The following is an 18399-nucleotide window of genomic DNA, read 5'->3' on the forward strand; positions in this document are numbered from 1 at the left end:
AGGCCAAATAAGAATAAACACTAGTTTGTAGATGTATATGCTCCAAGTTCTGTTATTTTGCCTGAGGCTACTCGCTGATTAAAGCTATGCAGGCAGCCACTGTAGGAGACCTTGTGGCTGGTGAATGGCATTTGGGAATATTTTCATTTTTAAGGGGTGTTTATTTGTGACAATGAGAAAAATCTGAATTTCCTGTAGGTGGCTTTAGAAAGAAGATTACTGGCAGGCTACAATGGCACTGTATGCTAATCATAGCCTTCATTTTCAAGAATCGGGTAGAAAAAGGGCATATAACAAAGTCATGGATAGTTATTTGGTGGTAATGTCAAGCTACTTTATGTCAAGCAAACAGAATGGTGCTCTATATCAATCATATTTCTCGAGCACCTACTGTGTGCAGAGCACTCCAAGTTATAGCCTTCAGAGATCAATGCAAAAAATATCTTTGTGGGGTCTTGGACTTGTTTGCTTCAAACAACTTAATAATTGTTCTACTGCTGTTGGTGTAGGCCATTCCAATTTAGGCAAGGGACTTTTGATTTAAATTCAAACCACAAGTTTGTAGACAAAGAAAACTCACTTGGTATTTTTCTAGGTTTCCACATTCACCCCACTAGTAAATGTAATTAGCTCCTTTAGAGTTAGAATGCATTTATCAAAAGGAAAACAAAAAAGCAACTAGCCAGTCAAGTCTTTGTTAGCACTTTGACCCCTTCCATTGATCTTAGTTTCTAAGACTTGAACAAGAATCTGTAGTGGGTTTTAAGAAATGCTATTAGGACACAACCATTTCTTACTATTCAGTTGCCTCTGTTATGGAGCTGATCACCTCTGGCGACCCAGTAATTCTTCAATGTCTAAAGTATCAGTTCCATAACTTTGGCCATATAATGGCTGAATCTGCCTGGGGACAGGCTTATTTTTTTGGAAGACATTTTCAAGTGAAAAATTCCTCTCTTTTGACCCAAATCAATTTTGGTAAACCCAATGCTAGGCTAAAGTTAGCACCGGACAGATGAGGGTCATGTTGTTGGATCCATGTACTACTCATACTACTACAACCTCAGGGCATATGCCCATCTGACAGACTGCTTTTCATTCCTCTCCACCTTCTGGAATCCACCTCTTACCTGCTGCACTGGGTCACCTCAGGGCAACCCCCTGAATCCAGGTGGGCTGACTGCAAAGTGAGGGTGGGAGAAAGGATAAAACTGTAAGGGCAGGGGGAAGTAAGAGGAGTTGGAACAAAATAAAGTGTGACTTCCCTCAAGACCAAAGACTTTTCCTGTCCTCATCTGGACTAATGGACACTAGGTCCATAGTGTCAGGATCTAAAGATAGCTAAATTGAAGATCCTTAGTAAATAAGAGCTGAAAAGACAGATTGGGCCCACTTTTCTGATTCCAAAGGACCTTGCCTGAAGTGCTTAATTTTTTTTTTCAATGGCATTTGCTAAGTGCTTACTATGTGCCAGTCACTGTTCTAAGCACTGGGGTAGATACAAGTTAATTAGGTTGGACACAGTCACTATTTCACATGGGGCTCACAGTCTTAATACCCATTTAATAGAGGAGGTAACTGAGGCACAGAGAAGTTTTGTGACGTCCAAGGTCAAACAGTAGACAAGTGGCAGAGCTGGGATTAGAACCCTGGTTCTTCCGACTCCCAGGCCTGTGCTCGATCCACTAGGCCACGCTGTTTATCTATTTGAACTGTAATACCGTATTTGAAGACTACTTGATTTTCTTGCATGTAGTTTTGGTGCAACAAAATAGCTCTCTGTTCTGAATGCAGAAAGAATAAAATATTCCTTTTTCAAGAGGGTCTGAAAGGGACATGAAGCCCTAATATTCCTAAGGATGTACTCTTGCAGAAAAATAACACATCTGTTTATATGACCTCAGTCTAATGTTTTTGAGTTCTTTGGTGAAAATCTATTTATCATTAGAAATATATACATTTTATATATGTCTTTGAAATAGTACATTTGTTTTTCCTCCATGAAGTCTTGACCTAAGATTGCCTATTAACTACCCCCCAAATACCTGTTTTTTATCTGGTGGCCTTCTGGTGAGATTTATCTGCAGCATTAACTTTCTTAAAAACATCATTTTGATAAGTCAGTTTCAAAAACTATTCTTTTTGTTAAGTACTTCCTTTTAAAATACATTTTAGCAAAAGTAAAAAATTGAAGCTTCTGCAAATGGTCACCTTGAGTCTTCGCTGGGTGACACTTGTACATAAGGAAAGAGACAGAAGAGAAATAGTATCCTGCTACTTACCCTTCAAATAGGAGAGTGCAGACAAACCTATATAAGTTAAAGATTATGCCACATTAATGAAGATAGACACTTGCCTCTTTAGGTAGGCATTTCAACTAAACTGAGTGGAAAACTCCAGTGATATTTTTCAATGAAATGCAGCTAATTTAAACAGACACTAAAAGACAAAATAGGTTTACATTTCCAGGCAGCAACCTAAAGAAGTCACTTTTAGGAGAGGTGCGAGTTTTCTCCAGCATTACATAGGTTCTTGATACATGAGTGATTACTAGACATTTTGCGTTTTCAGTAATTTCTAGAACTCGAAATAGACATTATCCATACCTCTAATTCAAGCTCATCTCTGTCCATTTCTTGATGAATGCTTCCCATGTAGTCATTTGGATCAAAGTATTCATGGGTTGATGAATGCCTGAAAAAATGAAGCATGTTTTAGGATACTATTTACTGGTATAAGTGTCATTTTTATTAATCGTCACCTGGCATCATGAGTGATGACAGATAACTGAAAATTTAAATTTTTTTGGTCTTGTACATTCTTCACGGACATTTAATCTGACAAAGTGCAGCAGTGCTCTCTCTCTCTCTCTTGCCAACTTTAACCAACTGTAATGTCTCTCTCTTGCCGACTTTAAACAAATGTAATGATGAGGCAAAGGCCCCGCCCCGCCTCTGCATCTTCAGGAGACATTTCCCTGGATTCATATGACACATACTTTAATGGGGGGAAGATTTAATATGTAGGCACCTGGTGCAAGGAGCTCTTAGCCTTCAGAGTACAAGTATATACTCTGAAGACGAGGGTGGCTGAGGGAGGTGGAGGCTCACGAATGAGGCCAGGAGCTGAACTTGGTGTGGGGTGTTCAGGGGGCAGGGCATTGGGGTTGGGGTGAGTGCATGGAGGTGGGGAAGGGAAAAAGAGGAGAAGAAGGCAAAGACAGTTCAGTTCATGTTTCCCCACTCCTCAAGAACCTCCAGTGGTTGCCCATCCACCTCTGCATCAAACAGAAACTTCTTACAATTGGCTTTAAAGCACTCAATCCCCTTGGCCCCTCCTGCCTCACCTCACTGCTCTCCTACTACATCCCAGCCCACACACTTAGCTCCTCATCAAACCTCAATCTTTTCTATCTCGCCACCAACCTCTCGCCCAAGTCCGGCCTCTGGCCTGGAAGGCCTCTTCATATCTGACAGACAATGACTCTCCCCACCCTCAAAGCCTTATTGAAGATACATCTCCTCCAAGAGGCCTTCCCTGACCCCTCATTTCCTTTTTTCCCACTCCCTTCTGCGTCATGCTGTTTTGCTCCCTTTATTCACCACCCCCTCAGCACTTATGTACATATCCGTAATTTATTTCATTCATTCATTCAATCGTATTTATTGAGCACTTACTGTGTGCAGAGCACTGTACTAAGCGCTTGGGAAGTACAAGTTGGCAACATATAGAGACGGTCCCTACCCGACAGCGGGCTCACAGTCTAGAAGGGGGAGACAGACAACAAAACATATTAACAAAATAAAATGAATAGAATAAATATGTACAAATAAAATAAATTAATAGACTAAGAAATACGTACAAACATATATGCATATATACAGGTGCTGTGGGGAGGGGAAGGAGGTAAGGTGGGGGAATGGGGAGGGGGAGGAAGGGGAGAGGAAGGAGGGGGCTCAGTCTGAGAAGGCCTCCTGGAGGAGGTGAGCTCTCAGTAGGGTTTTGAAGGGAGGAAGAGAACTAGCTTGGCGGATGTGCGGAGGGAGAGCATTCTGGGCCAGGGGGAGGACGTGGGCCAGGGGTCGACGGCGGGACAGGTGAGAACAAGGCATGGTGAGGAGATTAGCGGCAGAGGAGCAGAGGGTGCGGGCTGGGCTGGTGAAGGAGAGAAGGGAGGTGAGATAGGAGGGGGCGAGGTGATGGAGAGCCTTGAAGCCGAGGGTGAGGAGTTTTTGCCTGATGCGAGGGTTGACTGGTAGCCACTGGAGCTCCCTGCATCAGCCTCCCCCCCCCCGCCCCGCATCGCCCTCCCCTACCTCAGTCTCTCCCCAATCCGCCACCACTGTCTCGGCCTCCCCGGGTCTAGGTCTCCCCTTTATTGATAGTATGTCTGTCTCCCCCGCTAGACTTGTTGTTGTGTGCAGGGAATGTGTCTACCAACACTGTTATACTGTACTCTCCCAAGCACTAAGTACAGTGCTCTGCACTCAGTGAGTGCTCAATAAATATAACTAATTGATAGAGAGAAGTGGGGAAGGGAGAGAAAGACAGTGGGTAGAGCACGGGCCTATGAATCAGAAGGACCTGGATTCTAATCCCAGCTCCACCACCTGTCTGCTGTGTGACCTTGGGAAAGTCACTTAACTTCCCTGCACCTCAGTGAAATCATCTGTAAAATGGAGATTAAGACAGGGTGCCCCACATGGGACATGGACTGTGTCCAAACTCATTAGCTTGTATCTATCCCGGGACTTAGTACAGTGCCTGGCAAATAGTAAGCACTTAACAAATACCATAAAAAAGTGATAAAGGTCCTCATCCTCCCCACTGCATACCCTTCTTTCTTATGGCCCCAGGGGTTTCTCTCACCCACACAGGGTTCCAGGATGCACTAGAGATTCCTTAGTACAGAATCCTGCACACAGTAAACTCTCAATAGATATGACAGATTGATTACACCCATGATCCTGTGAGGACAAGCTGTCAGCCTGCCTCACCCCCGGTTTACCCAAGTAGCCTGGGGCAATCCTCTGGGAAAGAGGTGGGTGGCAAGGCTCTGGAATTGCTGGGGCAGTAGCCACACCTCCCGGGACTACACAGATACTGTGCTGCTTCCTTGCCCAGAGTTGCCACGAGAGCAATAATGGGTCCGGTCCAGGACTGGCTGGAGACACTCCTGATGGCCCCAGTGGCAGCAGATCGTAGTTCTGGGCTGGCAAGTCACTCGACAACCAGGGTCCTTTTGCGGTTCAGGCAGCCACCACAGTGGCTTTGGAGTCCTGACCTACACCATATCCTTGGAGGATTCCCTCAGGCTGCTCAGAGAACTGAAGGGGAGACTTCCCTTCCTCACAAAACTGGTGGATAGAGCTTGGCCTTGGGAATCAGAGGACTGGGGTTCTAATCCTGGTTCAGCCACTTGCCTGCTGTGTGAGCATGGGCAAGCCAGTAAACATTTCTGTGCTCAGTTTCCTCATCCGCAAATTAGGGATTCAATACCTGTTCTCCCTCCTAGTTAGATTGTAGTCTCTTCTGTGGAACAGGGACTGTATCTCAGAGAAGCAGCATGTAGTAGTGGATAGAGCCTGGGCCTGGAAGTCAGAAGGTCATGGGTTCTAATTCCAGCTCCACCATTTGTCTGCTGTGTGACCTTAGGCAAGTGACTTCACTTCTCTGTGCCTCAGTTACCTCATCTTAAAATGGGGATTGAAGGCTGTGAGCCCCACATGGGACAGGGACTGTGTCCAATTCGATTTACTTGTATCCACCCCAGAGCTCAGTACAGTGCCTGGCACATGATAAGTGCTTAAAAAATACCATCATTATTATTAGTGTCATCTGCATTAACTGTCTCTACCCCCAGTGCTTAGGACATAGTACGCACTTAACAAGTACCACAATTATTATTACTACCACCTACTCGAAAGAGCACAGGACCAGTAGTCAGAAAACCTGTGTTCTAGTCCCGGCTGCACCACTTTTCCACAGGATGACCTTGGGCAAGTCACTTAACTTCTCTGTGCCTCAATATCTCCATCTGTACCATTAGGAGAAAATACCTCTTCACCATCTCCCTTTGGCTCTAAATCCTGGGTGGGACAGGGACTGTATTCTATCTGATTACGTTGTATCTACCTCAGTGCTTGACACATAGGAACTGCTTCACAAGTGCCATAAATGCTTTTTGTCATTTTAAAAATATATTCATATTATTTTCATCAGTTTTTTGGACTCTGGGAACAGATTGGTGGACTTTACATTTTTCCTGTGGAAAGCTATATTTTGTTTAGCACTCTCTTATTCCTCTATTTTCACAGAGTCAATTAAGATTGCTGGGGTAGAATAGTAGAGCAAAAGAACTTCAATGATTTAAGAGCACTTCTAAAGGTAAAATGACCATTTTGCTCCCAAACCAAGCCAATCCTGAAGAAAAGATGATTCCCCCAAATCAGATTTTTCATAATGGAAAAACGATTTATCCCACCCCAACTCACTTTCCCCTCACACTTCTGTGTATCTGTACCTTGCTTCCAGTGTCTAAGTTATCTTGTCAGTCACTCTTCCCTTTCAAACAGACATGAAGAAAGGCAAAGCAAAGGAGACTGATTCAGAGAGACACAGAATGGGAGAGAGCAGAATGCAGGCTTGATTTCACTCAACTCCTGCACTTTTTGTCTCAGGTTCTGCCCTTTCAGAGCACTTTTTGTGTAAAGTGGAGGAAAAGAAGGAAGAAGGAATAAAGGGCCTCAGCTGCCTGAACGCTTAAATGCAATTACCTCTGCTCTTTCGACATAAGCTTTTGTACGAATTCTTGTGCAAAACATACCCTTAAAAATTTGTCTTACTTTTGGGGCAATACTGTCATGCCAGGCACACCCAGGTATCCTACAATACGGGGGTTGTGTTCAATCAATATAAATAATGAATGTGGTACTTGTTAAATGTTTACTATATGCCAAGCACTGTATAAGTTCCCACATGGAGCTCACAGAGTAGGTAGGAGGAAGAACAGGGAACTGAATCCCCATTTTACAGATGAGGTAACTGAGGCACAGAGAAGTTAAGTGATTTGCCAAAGATCACACAGCAAGTAAGTGGTGGAGGTGGGATTAGAAGTCAGGTCCTCTGACTCCCAAGTCAGTACTCTTTCCACTAAGCAAAACCCATTAAGGAAAACTAATGCTGCTGCACTCACCCCATGTTTGATGATGCAAGCAGATGATGCAAGCATGCACACAAACAAATCCTCCCAATGCAGGATCATGCTGTATCCAGACAGAGAGGCAAGTGGGAAGAATAGTCCCTAATTCTGTCTTCTTATGCTCTCTAAAATTCAGAGTGAAAATGACATTATCTGGCAGACCTCAGTGTGTGTGACCCATGGCTTTTAAAGCCACATTACATTGGGCTTGTAGGATTTATTGTCTAAAATCAGAATACCCTTTTCCTGCCAGTTAGTACTATTTCCTGTTACTTCAAGGGTTGAATATATCTGCCAATTGAGTTGAATCCTAACCAAGCATTTGGAATTATAGATTTGCAATGCCAATATGTGTCCATTACATGGCTACTTCATTCATGCTTATGTATCTGCTGAGCCAGCTAGGAACTTAGGTCTCTGGTGGCAAAAGGTTAATGCAATAATCAATAGGGTCTCATCTTGCCTCCCAGCCACTTGGCTTAGGAACAATGGACCTGTGGTGAATGACTACTGAAACAAACACTGCTTCTCAGATGCCTGGCCCCATCACCATATCTGATATTTCTACTTATGGGGTAAGGATGCTATTTGGATGGCCACTACTATCAAATTCCAGTAGTGATATACCTGGTACACTAATGCCTGACCACGCCACTGAGTACCTGGGTAATCCTCCCCTCTGAGACTGATTTGACATTTTATATCATTCCCTGGGGAGCCTAGAACATAGGTGATGCTAACTTTTTTAAGTGAAAATGAGGGAATCCAATAGTTTTGATCAGACCCGTGAGAGCCGAGAGCCAGCCCCAAATGCATGTCAAACTATAATCCTGTCATGGCTACCAAAACAATTCACTGTGATCCTGCCAACAACAGTGACCAAATTTAAAGACCTACTTTTCAAATGACAGCTATCACTCCTCTTAAAATGAAACAGATGAAAGTCTCTTCAAATTACTTCTTTTTTGTGGACAGGGATTTGTTAATAAATACTACTTGGGATTATACTGAATCTTACCTCTATAGAATAGGAAGGAGTGGGTACTATCACATCTGCTCCATGAGGCCTTCCCAGACTAAGTCCTTTATTTCCCTTCCCTCTGTGTGGACTATGCACTTGGCTGTGTAGCCCTTATGCACTTTGATACTCAGCCCAGCCCTAAAATACTTATACACATATTCTTAAACTCTACTATTTCCCCAACCCCAAATCTATTTTCATATCTGCCTCCCCCTGTAGACTATAAGCTCCTGGTGGGCAGGGTTCACATCTACCACCTCTACAGTACTGTAGTTTCCCAAGGGCTTAGTTAGTACAGTGCTCTGCACATAGTAAGCGCTCAATAAATATGATTGATGATGCTCTGCACACACTAAGTGCTCAATAAAGACCCCTGAGGCACCAGAAGATTAAACGAAAGACCCAGTCAAAGTCATGGTGGAACAAATATTAGAATCTAAATTTGAGTCAGGGAACATCACCTCTATATTCGTTTTCATTCTCACCTAGACCTACTCATTTTTAGCACTCTTTTTGATTGGTAAAAATAGGGAAAGGTGTGTGGCATAGCCACAGAGGTTTAGTCCAATGCTCTGATTAACTATTGCTATTGATGCGTAGTAGGTTATATATTCATTTGCTTCCAGGTTTAGGCCTGAATTGGAGGTAAGCCCAGGATGAGGACTAAGAGGATCAGAATGCATAAACTTTTCCATTATATTTGTGTGTGCCTGTTTAAAAGGACAATTACCATTTCTTCTATTTACAACTCCAAAAGCCTCAAAATACCATGTGGAGTAATTAAGGTTTATCTAGAGCATCGCTGACATAATTTGTAAATAACTTTGTCCTTTACAATATAATTTGAGTAACTCTGCTGTTGGGTTATAAAAAGTAATTAATAATTTGGAGCAGAGCATAGCAGTTGTTTGCAGCAGCTATAAACAAAGCTAAAGATAGGAAACCTGAAAGAGAATAACAAGCACAACTCTTTTTTTCTACACAGTGAAAAGGGATAAAGCCATCCTTATTTAATGAAGTAATAAACAACGCAAGTAACATCTTTTCAATGTTCCAGAGTCTATTACTTACTCTTCTGGCAACAGATAGGAATCCATGACTGGTGGGGTAGGAGATCCCATTTTAGTCAGAGCCATGATATGCTCAAAGGTGATATCAGTTTGGGTGCTCATGTCTACCAGCTGAGACTCAGGAGAAGGTGTGAATATTTTTGTGCGTGGTGTTCTCCTTAAGACCTGCACCACGATGGGCTCTTTTGCTGTTTTGAATGCTTCCACGGCCTGAGCATGGGTTGCCTTGGATAAGTCTTTTCCATTCACCTGTTGAAAGAATACGGAAAACACAATTAGGGTGGAGCAGGAAATTAATTGGTTTTTCTGTTTTGGAGGCTATGTTTCACAGGCATAAGTGGATCCAAGAAAAAGGAACATTTCATGGTTGTGGGTTCCGCTTCATCAGTTGTAGGAAACTCAGAGCCGTCACCATTGACCTCCTCATAAAGCTAGACAGGACAAGTGACCGCTCCTTGTTCGAGAAGTCAGGGTAGAAGTCAAGAATATGAAAATCAAGGGAAATGAGAACAGATTAGGGAATTCAGCTAGACTTTTTCCCTGGGATATTGCACGCTACTTGATACAGTTACATAGATTTAAATATGATCATTATCCCAGCTGACAGATCTTGGCTTCCAGCAACAGAAAAGTAACTGATGGTACAGGACACTGGAAATGTATTCTGAATAATATTATCACAGCAATAAATTTCTTTAATTTCTTGGGTCCCTGCACAGGAACAACGCTGATCCATTAGTTACTTATGTTCAAACTCACTGTCCTTAAAAGAGGAGAAACTAGGTTTAAATCAGTTCAGTTTTATTACATCATTTGCTGGACTAAGTTTTAAGATTATAATAATTTATCTACTTATTCTCTATTCATATTTGTGCAACTAGCTTGCCAATTTCAGACAGCACTGATCTCACGCTCTCATTTACGTGCACGGTCTTTTGTCAAATTACATATTTTATCTCTAGTGACTTCGGGTTTGCTTTTTTTTAAAAGAGAACCCAGTGAAAGACTTCATTAGAGCCTTCCTTTAAATAAGATATGAAGAGCACTTCTGTTCCTAGTTGTCCAAGCAGAACATGGTTATTGATTCTGCAGCTATTTTTCTATTTTCTTTTAAACCCATTTAAACATAGCATTCTAGGCCTGTAGGGACAAGAGCTGTGAATTGGCAACTTTGCATGAGTGCCTTGTAAATAACAGTTTGGTTAAGGGATTGAGGATGATCTTTCACTATAATGAAGTCCAATCTAAATTCCAACAGTACAGCAAGTCCTAGTGATTTGAAGTCAATCCATTTGAGAAATTTACTTCCTCTAGTTATGGTATTAGAGAAAACAGACTTCAAGACACAAAATGCAGGAAAGAAATGAAGCTTAAGTCTCAATCCTTGGAGGTTGTGCTTCCACATGGACCACTTGTGATACCAGTATTTGAAACCAGGATTGAAAAAAAAAATAAAATGAGCAGCTAAATCAAGCCATAGGAATATAGGAAGAAATCCTGACAAGCTGATTTAGTCAAATTCACTGTCTCCCAGCAGCCCTGCCATAAAACCAGACCAAACATCTCCTATGGAGTTGGAGATTCCATAGTCTTCCGTATTACCAATCTACACTGCTCCTAAATCCATCCCTATATTTAATCTAAATCACTTCTGCTCCAATGCAAACCTATTTTCTTTTGCTCAGCCCTTAAGGGAGATGGAGTGCAACTGGAAAACCTCCTCTGTCAAATAACTATACATAAAAATTAAGGGCCAGTATTAAATCAGCCTTCTTTCCTTTGAACTAAATAATCTAAATTTCCATTCTCTTTCCTCATAGGTACTATTTTTAACCCTTTGATCATCTTGGATGCTTTCCTCTGAACTCTCATTATAAGGCTCAATTCCAAATCTTCTGCACAGAACCCATTTCTTTGAGAGAGAGAGAGAGAGGGAGAGAGAGAGAGAGAGAATACATGTAAAACAACCAATACCATCATTCAGTCCTTGCTTTCATTTTTATTGCTTGTGGTTTCTCCCTAAGCATCTTACACTTACTGTCCATACTGGCTCTCTAATTTGTAATGACCATGTTGGCTTCAAATCCTATTCTGCAAGGTTCTAGCTAAACTTCTCAGTTTGCTATCATCCCCAGTTTGACAAGCATTTTGTCTCAACTAGGCAGGCATGGGTGGAATACTTTTAAGTGGCACCGGATTCCTGTAAACTGTCAATCAATCAATCAATCAATCATATTTATTGAGCGCTTACTATGTGCAGAGCACTCTACTAAGCGCTTGGGAAGTACAAATTGGCAACATATAGAGACAGTCCCTACCCAACATTGGGCTCACAGTCTAAAAGGGGGAGACAGAGAACAAAACCAAACATACTAACAAAATAAAATAAATAGAATAGATATGTACAAAATAAATAAATAAATAAATAGAGTAATAAATATGTACAAACATATATACATATATACATATATACAGGTGCTGTGGGGAAGGGAAGGAGGTAAGATGGGGGGGATGGAGAGGGGGACGAGGGGGAGAGGAAGGAAGGGGCTCAGTCTGGGAAGACCTCCTGGAGGAGGTGAGCTCTCAGCAGGGCCTTGAACGCAGGAAGAAAGCTAGCTTGGCGGATGGGCAGAGGGAGGGCATTCCAGGCCCGGGGGATGACATGGGCCGGGGGTCGATGGCGGGACAGGCGAGAACGAGGTACGGTGAGGAGATTAGCGGCGGAGGAGCGGAGGGTGCAGGCTGGGCTGTAGAAGGAGAGAAGGGAGGTGAGGTAGGAGGGGGCGAGGTGATGGAGAGCCTTGAAGCCCAGGGTGAGGAGTTTCTGCCTGATGCGCAGATTGATTGGTAGCCACTGGAGATTTTTGAGGAGGGGAGTAATATGCCCAGAGCGTTTCTGAACAAAGATAATCCAGGCAGCAGCATGAAGTATGGATTGAAGTGGAGAGAGACACGAGGATGGGAGATCAGAGAGAAGGCTGATGCAGTAATCAATCTGTTGGAAAACCTTCTCATGGATTTAGAGTCTAGATTAGGGTTTAACAACATTTTTGCAGGGTGGGAATTTGTCATTAACAGTTTGGTGTTGAGAGTACCCCTCACAATGTCTTTGCTACCCAATCAGGGTGAATCATCATTATCATCAGCAGCATTTGCGTGCCTTCTGAGTGCAAAACACTGTGCTATGTGTTTGGGAACATACCACAGGAGTTGAAGACACAGTCCTTGACCTCCAGGGGCTTATAATTGAATGAGGAAGACAGGCAAACCCAGATAGTGTACATAAAGAGGGAACTAAAGGAAAACACATAAATAGCAACAACAAAAGCAAGTGAAAAATGAATAAGTGGAATGAAGAGATATTCACATAAATGTTAGGGTTGTCTGTTAGGATGATGTGATCAGGGAGGTGGGGATTAGAGGGTGCTTTTTGGAGGAATCCAGAAAGACTCACAGAGGGAGAACATTATAATCCTGTTGCAGTAGACTAAAGGGAACCTGGGAACAGTTGTTGGTTGGGAAAATTGGTGAGCACCCCAACCTGGAAGAAGTGGGTGAAGGAAAGAGACAAAAGCAGGCCTGGCAAGTGATGCTCTGACACCAACATTGCAGTTACTGGTTCTCACTTCAGCCCATGACTTTTTCAGCCTGCTGATTAAAAGGTCATGGGTTCAGAATTCAATAATCTATTGCTTCTTGTCAATCATCATCATCAGTGGTATTTATTGAGCACTATGTGCAGGGCACTGTACTGAGCACTTGGGAGAGTACAACACAACAGAGTTGGCAGAAGCGTTCCCTGCCCACAAGCCACTGTACCATATCCCTCATATTCAGAAAAAGAAATGACTGACATGATGACAACATTTGATGGACTAACAATATGAAAAATACAAATGAGGGACTTCCCATTAGTGTTGATGAAGAGTAAAGTGATTATGAAATAAGATGTATAGAAAACAAGGTAGGTCTGTGTCTCAAATACAGTATGAACTTCACTATGGAAAGACAAAATAGTGCTGAAGAAGGTAATAATAATAAAAATAATGATGGTATTTGTTAAGCACTTATGTGCAAAGCACTGTTCTAAGCACTGGGGGGATACAAGGTGATCAGGTTGTCCCACGTGGGGCTCACAGTCTTAATCCCCATTTAACAGATTAGGAAACTGAGGCACAAAGAAGCTAAGTGCCTTACCCAAAGTCACACAGCAGACAAGTGGCAGAGCCGGGATTGGAACCCATGACCTCTGACTCCCAAGCCCGGGCTCTTACCACTGAGCCACGCTGCTTCTCCCAAATGTACAAGGTACAAATGATAAGAGGTATAGAGCAATTTCTGTATGAGGATAAACAGAAAGATGAGGATTCTTAATAATTATGGTATTTACTAAGTGCTTACTAGCTGTCAACCAACCACTGTGCTAAATGCAAGGGTAGGTACAAGAGAACTGGGTCAGACAAAACACACAATCTAAGAGGGAGAAAAGTAGCTCATCCCCATATTTTACAGATGAGGAAACTGAGGTCCATAGGGTGAATTCCCCAAGGCTAGAGCTGGGACTAGAACCCCAGATTTCCCAGCTCCAAATCCATGCTCTTTTCACTTTCACTAAACAGCTGATGGCTGAGATAGGATATGATTAAAGTGTACAGTGTCGTGAAGGATTTTACAAGGTAAATTAGGGATGAAGAGAGGATCAATCAGTGATATTTACAGAACACTGATTGTGTGCAGAGTCCTGTATTAAGCACTTGGGAGAGTACGATGATAGACGTATTCCCTACCCATAAGGGGCTTATAGTCTAGAGAGGGAAATGGCCATTAAAACAAATTATGGATGGGTACATAAAGGAAAAGCGAAGGATGTTAGATGGTACATCTGTAATGATTCAGATAGATGTCAAGGAGGGCAGCCACCACACTGTTCTTTTAAGTATCATGTTGCTACTGTTGGAAACAGAACACTAATCTGGATGGACCACTGGTCTGAGCCAGGAAACGACTTGCTTATGGTCTAAGAAGACTTGTGATCAAGGGGTTTATTAGATAAGAATTATGATTATTCTAGTGACTATTTGTTAATCCAGAACTAATATGAAACTATTGGCACATTAAACAGGATGTTGATCATCAATAGGTAAAATTTATTACATCTGTATTCTTCTGTAGGCTCTCCTCATGGTGGTTTACCTCTCCATAACAGCAAAAATCTGAAACTATTCTTTAAGTTTTATTGATTAAAAATCTGATTTCAGAAAGTTTCCTCTAGAGCCTCCTGCTACTTAAAGAATTAATATTCTTCCAAAACACCCAGCTGATGTACAGTAAACCATCAATGAACCTAACCTATACCATGTAGTCATGATAACGATAATAATAGTGGTATTTGTACGTGCTAAGCACTGTACTATACACTAGCATAGACACAAGATAATCCGATTATACATTGTCACTGTCTCCCATGGGGCTCACTGTCTAAGTATGAGTTTACTAAACCATATACACACATAGATTGGCAAAGATGCTGACATACCAAAATGCATTTTTGATTAACAGTGCTGCTTTGATGAGACAATTTCTATATTTAACTGAAGACAGATGCTTCACAGTTACATTTTTAAATGTTGAAACTATTTGGCATTTGTTTAAACAGTACAAGGAAGGACATGCAAGAAAACCTGGCTTGAGAAGTATAAACTTCTAAGTAATTCATAATGGCATAGAGATGATTCACGAAGTATCAGAAAACTTTCTAAAACTTTTAAGGCCCTGATACACCTCCAGAAGATACTGTAAGCCCAAAGAAAGAATGAAGGCAGAACAGTGATGTTTGATATTATGATGTGATGGTGTGCTTGAAGAAATGCCATCTATAGGCCAGATCATAACATCATCAACAATAGCATTCCTTCAAAACCCAGTATAGAGTGCAGGTCACCAAACTGGTGATTTGGAGAGGTTCAAGATGGAACAAAGCCCTAGTGAAGGGGGAAGGGTGAGAAAGGTGGCGAACAGAGAGAGTGGGGAGAAAAGGAAAAGGGGAATAGGGAAGAAAGGAGACAGGATAAGGGAAAGGGGAAAGAGCAAGTGGAAAAGGGAGAAATAAGGAGGAGAGAGGAAAAAAGGAGAAAGAAAACTTATCATGACTACAATTACAGAAAAAAATGCAAAGTGAGTGGTTTGGCCTGGTCCTAATATCATTATCTGCCTAACTGAGCAGATTTCTTTAAAACAATTGGCATAACTCAAGTAAATTGAATGCATTTTCTTGAAACAAGGGTTTAGATTACACACTCGTTTTTCCCCTATAAATTAATTATACAAATAACCCACACCAAAGGCCCCAGATCTTGTTTCTTGGGAGTCATATACAATTATGGTGAAAAAGCAATTTCGTTTTATAGCTAACATTATGGTAGCAACTATAACATGACAGTAACCAAGAGGTTACTGTTCTAATATGTTAGCTTCACAGTGGTACTTCTAGGCAAATAAATGTTACCAAAGATAGACAATTATTCTACAGAAGCCAAATGAGTTTGTCCTTCCACATCAGATTTATGCCACAGTGATGTAACTCCTCCATTTCTACAAGAAAAAATTGGTTAATTTTCCCCCCTCCCTCTGCACTGAGAGCAAAATAGGCCAGTTAGTTTTTACAATTCAACCCTCAATTAACCACCCCAAGATCACTTCCATGTCTGTCAGATTGTGACTTCAGTAGGCCTAATTAATTCTGCTACCCTTCCTGACTGAGGGGATGCCATTGGGAGTTTCTACAGGGGCAAATCAGGCTCAGGAAATAAAACACCTGGATGACAGATGGTAGAAACTAGCCTATGACTAGCAGTATCATACAAAGAAATAACCTTCTGGATTTTACTCTCCCAAGCATGAAAAATGATGTTTCATTGTGTTCCTTATTGCAAATGGTCAGATTCATTTTGCAGTATCCACTATCTAGGATCACATTTGGACTATTAATTTGGACTCTGGCTTCATTTTTACCCTGTTGATAGGTCAGGAAAAAAAGCTTGGTTCTGAAAACATTTTCATAAAATATCCCATAAGAAAAATATTCCTTGGTTGTCTTGATGGAAAATGCTGGCAAGATAACTGTGAAGAAATTGATGACTGTACTCATAAGGGGAATACTGGACAGGAATCATCATCCTTTTTGAATTAGGAAGCTCGTATTTGTTTAGGTGAGGGACCTTAAAATCTTATCACAATTGCATTTAGGCCTACTTTACAGGAAAATGGCCTTAAGGAATGTGGTAATCACATTTTAAATTCCTACTTCTAGATATTATGCTCCTGGCTAAAAATAGGCTCATTTAATTAAATGTATGGACAATAATTTCATTTTTAATATCCCAACTATGTTTTCAAACTAATTAAGATTTACATTACAGTAGAAGCCATATAACATGATAACGCTACATAGAGGAAAATGAAAGGTTTGAGTCCCTGATTTAGGTCAGATATAAAAATCCTTTTCCACTCAGGAGAGTCTTGTCAGCCATAATTTATTTCAGATCCAGAGTTGGCTCAAGGGCTGGAGAATGGGATATGGGCAATTTATCTAAAACCTATCCACTGTGAACAGTTGAGATGAGATCCAAATATTTAATGCTGGAATAATTTTAAAACCATATAGTTCAGAATGGAGGATCTTTAAGGGGTGCGTAGTAATACTGGGATACCACAGAAGGGCTGTGGAGGTAATCAGCATGTGAACATTAACAATCAATAGGTATATTGTACTCCCCCAAGTGCTTAGTACAGTGCTCTGCACATAGTAAGAGCTCAATAAATATGATTGATTGATTGCTTGCAGGTGTAGTGAAAAGGCCAAAGTGGAATGTAGAGTTCCAATAACATCATGTACACATAAAGATTATTCCATGTTGTAGCAATTTATACCTGTAACTTATTACTACCTGTGATTCACTTTAGTATCTGTTTCTCCTGCTTGAGCATAGATCTCCGAGGGCAGAAATTGTGTCTACCAATTCTGTTGTACTTTGGACTTTCCCACGTGCTTAGTATAGGACTCTGGACCCAATCAGCCCTCAATACATATTACTGATTGATTTTTCCGCTTACAGTTCCTGGACTTAAAGGGGCTGGATATAATATAAAACTGTGTTTTTCACCCCTGACAGAATTTGTAGATCTCTTCAATTCATCTGTCTAATTTCGATGAATGAAAGTTGCCAGGAGTGTTTTCAATGACTTTCATTGATCTGTGATTTTAAGTCATAAAATAAATTTCCATTATTAACTGAAATAAATTTGAATCTGCATTTACTCACAATTTGTCACAATGAAGAAACACTGGATTTTAAACCTGTCTACTACATTGAGGGCGGCCGGGAGACATAAAAACCATTAAAAAGTACATTTTGCAGCTTTCAGGCAAAAAGGTTAGGGAAACATTTAGAAAAGAGACTGCAAACCCCTTGAGGGACAGGGCTAGTGTCTGACCTGATTATCTTGTATCAACCTCAGAGCTTAGCACATAGTAAGTACTGAATAAACAGCACAATTATCATTATTACCATCTTCATCCATTTTTCTTTCTATAATGTAAGCTCCTGGTAGGCAGGGAATGTGTCTACCATCTCTGTTGTATCAGCGGTGAAAGTTTCTGACCAAAAACCACTTAAGGTGCTCGGTGAGGAGGACAGATCCAGCAGAATTCCTGAAAAATAGCTGGCTAATTTGGGCTGTGAAGACCACAGTGGCTACCGAGGCAACCACCTGCCAGGTCACAGCACTACAGCCCAGCATCGGCACTGTGCTGTGATCAATTTAGTCCTAAATGGGTCCTGCACCTAAAAAACCCTTGTATACAACTTACCATGTACTCCACCCCTGCCAGCCTATTTGCTCATTGTGCCACCTGCAACATGACTGGCAGGGAAGACAGAGTCTGTATAACACTGTAGATCTATATAATGATATGTATTAAGCACATACTATGCTCCAAGCACTGTTCTAAGCACTGGGGTACCTACAAGGAAATCAGGTTGTCCCACATCAATCAATCAATCAATCAATCAATCAATCGTATTTATTGAGCACTTACTGTGTGCAGA

At 41.5% G+C, this 18399-nt stretch overlaps 1 protein-coding gene across 2 annotated transcripts in view; it reads right to left on the reverse strand.

Annotated features, from left to right (window-relative positions):
- The window catches only part of PDZRN3 (PDZ domain containing ring finger 3), a 292595-nt gene that overhangs the window by 20095 nt on the left and 254101 nt on the right, over nt 1–18399 (reverse strand). For both annotated transcript variants that reach the window (XM_038772284.1, XM_038772285.1), the window contains 2 exons: nt 9294–9541; nt 2607–2694 (listed from right to left, as the gene is read on the reverse strand). In XM_038772284.1, the coding sequence (XP_038628212.1) occupies nt 2607–2694; nt 9294–9541 (336 nt within the window). The remainder of the gene's footprint in view (nt 1–2606; nt 2695–9293; nt 9542–18399) is intronic.

The sequence above is a fragment of the Tachyglossus aculeatus genome, chromosome X1, assembly GCF_015852505.1.
Source record: "Tachyglossus aculeatus isolate mTacAcu1 chromosome X1, mTacAcu1.pri, whole genome shotgun sequence".
NCBI lineage: Eukaryota > Metazoa > Chordata > Mammalia > Monotremata > Tachyglossidae > Tachyglossus > Tachyglossus aculeatus.